This window comes from Cryptomeria japonica, chromosome 3 (assembly GCF_030272615.1).
Source record: "Cryptomeria japonica chromosome 3, Sugi_1.0, whole genome shotgun sequence".
In the NCBI taxonomy this organism is placed as follows: Eukaryota; Viridiplantae; Streptophyta; class Pinopsida; order Cupressales; family Cupressaceae; genus Cryptomeria; species Cryptomeria japonica.
In genome coordinates, this window is record NC_081407.1 from 640,036,396 (window position 1) to 640,047,942 (window position 11,547).

At 35.9% G+C, this 11,547-nt stretch overlaps 1 protein-coding gene across 1 annotated transcript; it reads right to left on the minus strand.

Moving 5' to 3' along the window:
- Nucleotides 1–270: 270 nt before the first annotated feature.
- LOC131050184 (ultraviolet-B receptor UVR8) lies at nt 271–9,039 on the minus strand. Its single transcript, XM_057984374.2, has 6 exons — nt 7,784–9,039; nt 5,799–6,002; nt 5,605–5,715; nt 2,318–2,686; nt 1,893–2,000; nt 271–1,759 (listed from the first exon to the last, which is right to left on the minus strand). The coding sequence occupies exons 1-6, from the start codon at nt 8,114–8,116 to the stop codon at nt 1,418–1,420; spliced, it is 1,467 nt and encodes a 488-aa protein (XP_057840357.1). The 5' UTR covers nt 8,117–9,039; the 3' UTR covers nt 271–1,417.
- Nucleotides 9,040–11,547: the final 2,508 nt, after the last annotated feature.

Genomic DNA, 11,547 nt, shown 5'->3' on the forward strand with positions numbered 1-11,547 from the left:
TAGTTTCTATAACAGCTCCATAGAACCCCTTCCTAAATCATACTGTCCCAAAGAAGAAAAAACTTTTTTGCTCTTCCATTTCCTTGGTTTTCTTACAAAATGTTGTTCCACGCTCTAAATTGTGCAAAATTGTTTACCAAGCATGATGCCCACGTTTGGTTTTATTTTTTCTTGTCGAAGAATTACACTGTAAGGATACTAAATAGAAACTCCTACAAATATTGCAAATTTTCCAGATAGTTGTTCGGATCATCAAATATGGTCCACCGATAAATAGTAACAAATATAATTTCATCTCATTTTATTTGTGAAATTGGTAACACAAATTTCCAAATTTAAATGCACGTTTTATGTATAGAAATACTACCGTGACAGTGGGTTGGGTTGACCACTTTGTAATTTAACTAGCCTTCCACAGGAATTATAATACATCACAGTTTTCAGTTTTCAAATTCTACCTGTCTTTGATAATTCTAAAAATAACAAAAAAGGGAGTTTCACTGGAAACTCGCATGAAAATCAAGAGGTGTGGCTTAATGATTGCACCCTTATAAAACAATTAGAAGCGCAGCAAAAAGCTGCCAGCCTGATTGATAATCTGGTTCTTCACATACAAGACCAAAGCCTTCCCTACCTTAGTTCTCCAAAGGCAAAACCACAGCCTCTGGTACCCAGCTTCTCCACAGACAGAAAAGCCTGAAGTGAGAAAGGAATATCCAATTCATCTTGGCATGGGGACCATACAGCCTCCAGGTATATTACACGGTTGTTGGAAGTCTATATTTTAAATATTAATAAGTGTGAGTAGGTGCAGTAAACATATTCACTCTTTTTTATCTATGTTTCAATAGATACGCTGAAGGAGCATCCTGAAATATTACAGGGCATGCAAAGAGCAGCATACATCATAATAACTATGAATGATCCTATCCTCAATGTTGTTGGTCAACATTATATACAACCCAGCATAGTGGATCACTTTCCCATCTTCCATGCTACAACCGTCAACAGCAATCTATCTAAGTTTTAGTCAAACTGGGAATAGCCAAAACCTGTAAACTTGCAAATTCGAAGATATTCATGGATTCCACTTGAAGTGTTCCATTTGTCTTCATACACACAATCTTTATCTGGATAGTAGGGAAATTCTTTAGCTTAAACCACTCTTGCCTAAAAACTAATAAATACATGAAGCGTACTGTCAGGCTTCCTCCCAATATTTCTCCAGAGGCTGCCCTTACTGTTTATCCAATCAGAAAATCATTCTGATGGAATGATCTAGAAAGCTTAGCAAACTAAGTTCCTTCTGTCGTATACTCCACAATTGGAGAATTAACATTGATAAATGCAAGGTTATCTTCTAGCTGCAGCTGTTAAAAACACCAGAGAAATTTCTATCACCTCTTCCCTCTCATGTTTATAGACTTTCCAAAACTATATCAGGCCCCTCCAGTACATCCCACATCTTGATCTCTCTTGGTTCCAGACACTGCCGCAATGACTCTTGGCCTAGTTGCGCCCTTTCATTGTCTCCAAAACCAAAAATCAAGCCCTTGTTGGTAACTGCAACTGTGTGATAAAGTCCTGTACTTATTTGAGAAATATGATAACCCTTTAAAGTTTCAAGCACCAGTGGGCTCACAACTTTATCTGAAATGCCTCTATCCACAAATCCCAAGCTTCCAAAACCCATCCATCCAAAGGCAAATACCAATCCATCATCTGAAAGAACAAATGTCTTCCTCTTTCTTGCACAAACCTAAAAGATAAAAACTGTGCCATCAGTTTCTGCAATCTAGAAATTCTAATTTAAAACTTTGAAATGCCTGACATACAAAAGGCAAGCACACAGAAGAGATGCTGTCAAACAAAAAAATAAATCAACAAGTCACCTGCACTGCTCTATGCTCCTTGATACCAGTCAATAATTCTGGAGTCGTCTTATCAACTTCATCACCATGTCCCAAGGCTCCACAATAACCTTTTCCCCAAGTATACACCTATGGAGATTAGCAATAAATTTCACCGTCATATTGAATAACAATAGAAAAGCATTGCAACTATCAGCCAGAACATCTGCATACCATGAGACTGTGCAAGAAGCAATGAAAGAGAACAGAGATAATAAACAGTAATGATATTATCAATATAATTGAACATTTACATGTTGGAAGAATTTAATTGTTATTGCTGATTCTTGTGTGTTTGAAAAACTTAATTTTACTTAAACATAAACATCATGGATGTTTTGAAAAACATAACAAGCTAATAATTAACTATGTTACAGATGACAATAAACAGTACCAAAAAAACTCACATATCCATTTGAATCAAGTGCAACCGAGTGTTCATCTCCCGCCGATACACGAATCACATGAATGTTTTTCCTTTTGAAAGCTTGCACAGCCCGTGGTTGGAACTCATCTCGTGGATCACCATGGCCAAGGCAGAAATTTGAACCAGAGCCAAAAGTATACAGTGTTCCATCCTCAGTAACTGCCATTGTATGGCTGACCCCTGCAGCAATTTGCAACACTGGACCAAGACTATTGAATCTTTCCACTTTCCTTGGAGTAGTTCTCTCTAAAGTATCCCCATGACCCAGCTGACCATGTGAGTTGCTACCACAAGTGTAAACTTGCCCATATTTTGTAAGAATCACTGTATAACTGAGACCTGTAGCAACCTGCAAAAACAATTGTGTTTCCTTATTCACAATCAAAATTTCACTGTTTAACTTTTGTTGCTTCTCAATGAAAAACACAGATATTATACACTTAAACCTTCGCCATATTAATTATTGCCAGAAGAAAACTTTGCTTGGTTGAAAAATTTGAAGATTCACGTCCTAAATAAAATCTGCCTCAACCCTTGAATAAAAAACTCTCCTGAAAGACACTTGCTGATTCCTATGTGCACTTTGTTCTTCAGTAATTATCGCATCTTATAACTACTCAGTTTAATATTGAAGAAGCCCATTTTAAAGAGAAGAATCTAGCTTTGGTACATAGACTAATCTATCTTCCTGAACTGATTACTATTTATTGTCAACACTGCTTCAAAATACAATAGATTAGTTACAAGTAAAAGCATTAATGAAAATAACGTATCAATCTGACAAACTAACAACTCTACCATAGAAAGACACCCAACCCTCGATATTCAAGCAAAGTAATTAATAATTATTATTTTAGCATAAATTAATCTAAAATAACAGCGGGCAGGCAATGGAATTCTGCACACTGAAATTTTCCAAAGTCCGGATACACTTAATCATGCAAGAGTTTATGACCAAAACATACATAAACTAAAGAACGACTGAAATAAGAAGTTACAATGGCTAGCGGCTAGACTATAGAAGCAAACAGTATTTCAGCAACTGCAGCAGGAAGACGACAAATAATTCAAAAAAATGATGAGATTCAAAGATTATTTATAATATTATATAAAGTAAATAATGAAGAAAAATTTATAATGTGTTCCAAATTAATAGATATCTAAATGAAAAAAGTCCATATGAAATTTACAGCAATATCCACTGAAACGATCGAAACATACAAGTTAACATAATTCAGACACAGGGAACCATGTAAATATTTCGTTATCAGGAATTCATGATGACTGGCTCAAAAATGTTATTGTCATGTTTATCGTGCCAAGTTCTGTTGGAGTATCTTAATAAGATGGTTTTAAGAGAATTCATAATACCACCATTGAAGTTTTATTGTATCCAATTTAATATCATAATAACCTAATTCATTACAAAATGCTCCTACAATAGAGGTAATAAATAGTAAATAGAAGACGGAGACCTTTGTTGTACATGTATATCAGATGTGTCAAGCACATGTAACGAACCACTTACTAGTTACAAACTTAGTTCATATTTATTTCACAGTTCTATAGTTACCAAAATCAGCAAAAAAAAAAGAGAAATTGCGATTTACTAGAGCTTGGCCTCTGTGGACAATTTTTTATTTTCTAGGATTTGACTGGGTCATTGACCAATTTCACATTATTTAAGTACAATTCACAATTTTGAATTTTCTGGGAAAGTTGAAATTTCTAGTGATTTTTCTGGGTTTTTTTATCTGATTTTTACTTAAACACTTCTGCTAGCCCTGGCCCAATTTTTTTTTTGAGTATTTGAAAAAAAAAATTAGTTTGCTGATTTATTCCCAAGAAAAAAATTTGCTACCATGTTTCAAAGTTCAAACCATGTCTCTAAGACTTCTATATCTTCCAAATTATAACAAATATTTTTATATCTTAAGAGTAGCAATTCAAAATGTATATTCAAAAAACATATATTTGTCAACTTTTTTTACTATCATCATTAAATTGTCAACGTATCTATAATTCAGCATTAATCTTGGAGAACTGCAATCAAATGAATGTGCATTATTAGATTCATAATAATAATGGCATCAAATGAATAGGCTTAAGCATTGCAATCAAACGAATGTGCATTATTAGCTTCATAATAATAGTGGCATATTCATAGGCCAAAGTGAATAGGCTTAAGCATCTATATGTTTGCCCATTACATGTTAAACTGAAACATAATAATTAACTAAATTCTAATTATTGAGGGTCCAGACCAGCTTTGCAGCAAACACTTAAAAAAGCTCTTTGCTTTCATTCTGTTGCTTCTCCATTCCCTGTATCTCTTAACAACAACCAGAAACCTACAAGATTCCCATACAACTGCTTGCATGAGATACCTCCAGTGAAGGTTTCTACTTCTAACAGCACCCTTTAAAAAAAAGCTAAAAGATGCAGGCACTTAGTGTAACAATAATAATCTCAGATTAGGGTACAAGACAAAGAACCAGTAAGGGAGTAATCCGTTAGATACCCATCACAACATAAAGACAACTAGTTAATTATGTAGTTCATCTTTAAATTAACAATATAATACAACGTAACTCTTGTGGGATCTTGGTAGGCAATTAATTAAACTAAAGCATTCGGGTTTCTCATACCAATGTAATGCCTGTGATTTTGGTAGGCAAACTAGTCAGACTAAAGCATTCAGGTTTCTCATACACTTTTGGTGACACTCTAAAATCTTAACCCTTCCTTCAAGGACATGGAGAGGACCATAAGTAGGATAAAAGGATTATAATATATGAATTCAAAATTCATTCCATGGCCTATCAGAATGTTCAACTTATATATATGTAGCTCTTTTCACTAAAGCTAAAGGCAGATATTTAGGGTAATCAATAATCATTCTTATTGTTCTGCTTTATGTAAAACCACTTATGCAAAGAGCAATATTGATTGAAAGGAAATTTGAGAAACTACGCAAAAGGAAGGGAACCACTCTTACATAGGCACCCTTGGAAAATAAAAGGACCAGACTCTCTGATGATGACCACGCATTGAATGCCATATTAACCCGGAAACTCTGTCATGCCATGATCGGCATACAGACATAACAGTGGTATATCACAACCTTGCATTCGAAGTGTAACTTGACATGGATACGACCCACAATAAAGTGCTAATTATATGACTCATGATTCAGTCAAACCTAATCCATTATGGATTCCAAAACCAAAAACCAAACTAACAAGGCCCCAAAAGTGTTCCAAATACCTGTTTGCAAATAATACCCTTGAGAGCTTCAATTTTCGTAGGTCTAAAAATGACACATCCAACTTCTCCATGGCCACAGCAAAATGAAGAATTATCTCCCCAGGTAAACACCTGTAAGTCAAGAAAATATGATACTGATTACTCTACTAAACACATTTAACAGTTGATGCATGCCATCTGACATAGCTACAAACCTCTCCAGACTGGGTTACAAGAGCAGCATGATTATGTGAGCCCGAAACATGAGTTACTGTCAACCCCAATGGAAGCCGAGTCAAGGACCCACACTGGGTGATTTCTGGCCCATGCCCAAGAACTCCACATATGCTTGAACCACAATTGTACAGTGAACCATCTTCAACCAACAGAGTGTGATACTTTCCAGTTGTAACTTGGACCTGCCAAACAATCTCTTCTAATTAGTTCGCTATGCAAGAACATGTACAAGACTGTTCTTCTAAAAAATAGCACAGAGATAAAGGCGAATATGACTAACAAAGCTTTGTTGCCTATTCTTATGGCAAATTTCCAAATCTGGTTGCATTATAGATTACAAAATAGTTCACCGACAGTATAATACAACCTTTAGGCTACTTCCCATAACAGTATCAGTCCTATCCTCACAAAGTAATGGTGGGAACCCACTTCACTGGAAGGCAAAGCCATGTGAGAAATCAGGCCTCATACTACCTGGACAAAGTAGCCTGTAAAAACAAGGTTTCACTTTGAGCAGTAAACTGCCAAATGACTTCTCTATGATAGTAATGCTTGTCAAAAATTTAATCCATAACTGTTGAAAAATATCAATTGGAGTAGGGATGATATTGAGGAATGGGAGTAAGACACCTAACCCACAGACTGCACAAGCCTCAGCCATGCAGAATTACTCCATACATGCAGGAATGGATTTTCTCTCCTAAGCTTAATTTTTTTTTCGAAAAATGGAGCTGGTAGTTTGTCCCTTGTTACAAATCACACTTTTTGAAAACCCCATTAGCAAAGGTAGTACAACAACAGAAATTTTTGCCTGAGTCGAGTCATCGCCACAATAAGTGCTCAGACTTATTGACAGACCAGATATCAACAGGCTATATATGTACTTCTCACAAACACATTAGCAAAGGGAACACAATGGCCAAGGTGGATCACTGAGGCAGTAAGTACACCATCTTATCTGACAACACGGGTTCAAATCCCAGCTGATGTGAACTACTTTACTGTTCGACCACAGCCTACTAAACTAGAGGTAGTGCTAACAACCAAAGTAACAAAAAGCATGTGACTACTCACTTTTGAACACAATTGAGTTCTCGAATCTACCCATAGATCATGGCCCAGTAAACCAGATATGACTATGACAACCACATTAACAAAGAAAACACAACTGCTCAGCTTTGAACCTGAATAATCGTCACTTGAGACAATCCAACTCACTCTTGGTACGCTATAACAAACTATACGTAGTTGTGACAGCCACATCAGTACAGGGTGAATAACAGCCAGCCAGCTTTTAAACTTGAATTTCCATGGTGGGGAGTGCTGCAACTTCCTGCTTGACCATGGAGTTTTGACAAACACATTAACAAAGGGAGCACAACTGAGTTATTTAAGCGCTTCCATCTTGCACTGGATTATTTGAGAGCTCCCATCTTACACTAAACCACTGTACAAAAGACTACTCCCATTATTCATAAAGTATAATTTGTGGCTCAGATATGCCACATAGTAGCTTCCCCATTTGTAATTAAAACATCTTACCACCATAACAAATCTGAATTTTGCTTGAAAAATACCACCACAAGAATTTCCATCATTCACTTAACAAATATTTGTACCACAATAAACAAGGTAACAAGCTAAGCAGGTCTGATTGTGGGGATACTCCATGGTTAAGTTTGCTTAAGACGGGGGCTTCCCTCAATATCACCTACATGAAATGAGCATGAGGCGGACCACTCGTGGTCACAGGAGATGGATAATGAAGCTTAACTGGAAATTAGATAACGGATGGTGAAAATTGATTAGAAATTACATAATGATGCACTTCCTAAACAACAAAGATATTAAAAACGGAAAAGCGAAAAGAAAATTCATTCACTAAACTAGAATACAGAATCCAAACTCATTCTCCCACAAACACTGAAACAAAACAAAAAATTGTCAAACCGCCAAGTAGTACATTGCCTTTTGGAGTCTCCACGGAACCAAATGCCTGGCGCACAGATTGCAGAAACCTCAAGACAAGTTTCCAATTGCTTCCGCATCGATTCAGAAGCTCCGTCCTGGATGCCAACGACATCGCAAAAAACATGGTGTCCGCAAGACAAGACTGAAACGCCGCAAGCTCTGGCATGGACTTGAATCTAGACGGCAAAAACCCATAAGACTCTCTGAACGCATAGCACGAAGCCTCTAACCTCGCCAAATCTGCAGCACTTAATTGTCCATTGCTCAAAATTTCTTGAATAAGATGGATTGGTAATTCTTGCAAAGAACCCAGCCGATCCGCCATCAAGAATCTATGTTTCTGCTGTAAAACTAGAGCAAAGGATTAGGGGTTTCAAATTAGGGTTCGTGCTTACGCCAGACGGCTCTATCTATTTTTCTGCAGCGGAGACCCCAAACCTCAAATGGGCATGCTAGAAATGTGATTTTTTCGCCATCTCGAGAAACACATCCTGAATTGAGCGCTCGATATCCATAATCACAATTGAGATTGCAAATTCACAAACCCTGACTACAAGGGTCAAAAACGCGCACACGCTACCGAGATGGACCAAATCAAAAATCTCATTCAGAAGCAAACCCAATTCGTAATTTTAAATTGGGTATCTCAGACTCAATCAAAATCTCCAGGTAGAAACTCTAAAATTTGACCAGATTTAGCACCTTATCGTACGACAACAGAAAAGACACAAATTAGAATTGAATTGGGTAGAGCTCCATTTATAAGGAGTATATATGTTAACTGCAAGTATTTTTTGTGGGCATCAGATTCTTTAACTTTAAGGCCGGCTACAAATCTGGTATCCTTAACCTTTTTTCGCAGCGCACCAAGCAATGAAGCATTTTTATTAATTTGGAACTCCTACCCTGCAACTTCACGTAAAGAATACAAATCTTCGGCCTTACGAATCATTTGCAGTCAACCCTAATATGCTAGTTAAAACAGTTTCTTACCGCGGTCAAAATATAATAATTTGTTGTCCTGTTTTAACCTGGATCCCATGTTTTTTCTTGTCTGCTTAAATTTTGGCTGTACTTACGGTTAAAATTCTTCTCGCTTTGCAGTACAATATTGACTTGGCCATTGCCCAACCATCAAGCCATCATTTTTTCAATCCCGTTTTTATTTTTAGAAAAGGTCTTTTAAACTGGAAATCATTTTTTAATAAGTTGAAGGATTTTCTTTGCTTCATAGGTAGAGCATCTAATCATGATCAGGATGGAATTTGGAATTGTAATGCACCTCACAATGAAGATTGCATCATGAATACTCTGAGTTCTATGCAATGCGATGCTAGGTAGGTATTGAAGAGGGAGAAAGATAAACCCACTCTTAAATGCTATGCTAGGTAGGTATTGAAGAGGGGAAAGGACCACCCTTTTCTAATTTTATGGTGAGAGGTGTATATATGATGGTAGTAAATAGTGGAATGTATAGAGTATATGTAATAATAATAAAAATATAAAATATATGAAATTTATTTTTTTTACAAATTGTTAAAAGGATTATAGTTCAATTGATGAGAATGATATTATGTGGTAAAAAAGTCATCCACCAAGGTTCAAACGTAGGAGATACATTCAAATTGGATTCAACATATGGGTGACTTCAACGAATAGGATCCCCTTGCATGTGTCTACTTAGTCGAAGTATCGCTTTTGATTTAGATGTATACTTACACATATTAATGTAATATGTTATATGGAGGTGGAGATGTCCAAGTTGTTTCCATAAAAAGAAAAACTTGTAAAAAATTTATATTTATGTACACAATTATTTTTATTTAATTATAATAATTTTAAAAAAAGTTATATACTTCAATAAATAAAATAATAAATAACTTTATAATCAAATATGATGTACATAACAACCAAAACATGGCTCACATATTTAAAAATAGATCTTTGGTACCTACAAAACCTATTAGCTTGTTAATATTTGAGGTAAGGAAAAACTATAATTGGAGGAAGGCTTGTTATACAAGGATTTAAGTTTGTGACTTCTTTGTGCTTTAGTCAAGCCTTGAGACTAAGTTAATAGTACAAATAAATTAAGGATTGGTAGGTAGCAATGAATGTCAATATGTGGATGTCAATAAATTTTGTTGACTCAATTGCAAAATGATTAAATTACATAGTGTGCTTTGATTGTTCCTTAACAACTAATGTTGATTCCTTTGTTGAAGCATTAAGTCCTATTATTTATTCTTGACAAGGAATGATGAATGTACCTAAAGAAGAAGAGGATATTGTATGCTCTTATAAATATTGTCAAGTGATGTAATGATTATACTAATGAGCCAAGATGATCCCTCTAAATACATAACCGTGTATGCGTGAATTTGAATTTTTGACGCTCATGCAGACAAGTAACAATTAGGTCCCAAAAATATCAATCTTGGAATGTAAAATTTTGAATTTTGGAAGAAGGGAAGATGATTGTAATTGTGATTATATATGGGATGAGTAAACTAGTATTAATTGGATCAATAGGGTTTTAAATAGGGCGATGTGGAATGTTTAAGTGATTAATCAAATCTCAATTCATTTAGTGTACCAAAGCAAAGTGTGCACTAGAATCACACATCCAAGATATTGACACAAGATGACATAAAACTAAAGTAGAAAAATGTTAGGGTACATGCAATTTTTCACTCTAATTTAACCCCACTTTGGGTGTGCATACGCGTCAAAGTAGATATACATAGAAAAAGTAATAAATAGTAATATAAAGGATTAAGAAGTGTCTCTCACATCATTTCATAAGAGAAAGTAGTTTTCTTAAAGGAAGGCAAATTGTGGATGGGGTTGGTATTGCTCATGAGAATATCCACTCCATTAAGGCTATGAAGAAGGAGGGAATGGTGTTGAAGTTAGATATGAACAAGGCTTATGATCACATCTCTTAGGACTTCCTTATCAAGGTCATGCAGAGGTTTGGGTTTTGTCGTGAGTGGTGCAAATGGGTGTTTAGCAACATATATACTATTTCTTATGCAATTTTGATCAATGGAGTGGTGACACATTTTTTTTAGGCGAGTAGGGGGTTGTGGTAGGGTGACCCCGTATCCCCAATTTTATTTTTGTTGGTAGTTGAGGTTCGTGGTCATGCTATCAAGGAGGAGGCAAAAATAGGATAGCTAAAGGGGTTGTAGGTTTCAGATGGTACTCCTAATGTGACTCGTTTACAATTTGTGGATGACTTTTCTCTTTTGGGAGGCTTCAACTACATAAGTTAGAGGCTTTAAAAAGGTGATATAGAACTGCAATTTGGTTGCTTGGTAGAAGGTCAATGTTAGTAAATCTTGAATCTTCTTTTTGAAGGACTATTATGGTGCGGTTCCTGATATTCAAGGAATTTTGGGGTTTGAGACTGATTTCCTTCCTAGCTCATTTTTGGGAATGCTCCTTGTAGACACAAAAATGTCAGAAGGTGAATGAAGGAAGGGAGTGTACAAGGTTCAAGTTAAATTGGCTTCTTGGAAGGTTAATTGACTTTCCCTTGTAGTTAGAATCACTGTCATCAAAGGTACTCTTTATGTGTTGATTTATATCATGTTGAAGCTTTTTAGATTCCTAGCAAATTTGCCAAGAAATTGGAGGATACTCAGAGGATTTTTCCTTGGATAGGTTCATAAGAGGCCTTTAAATATAATCTTGTGAAGTTGGGGGATGTGTGCTCTCCCAAATGTTAGGTGGGGGGGGGGGGTGGGTTAG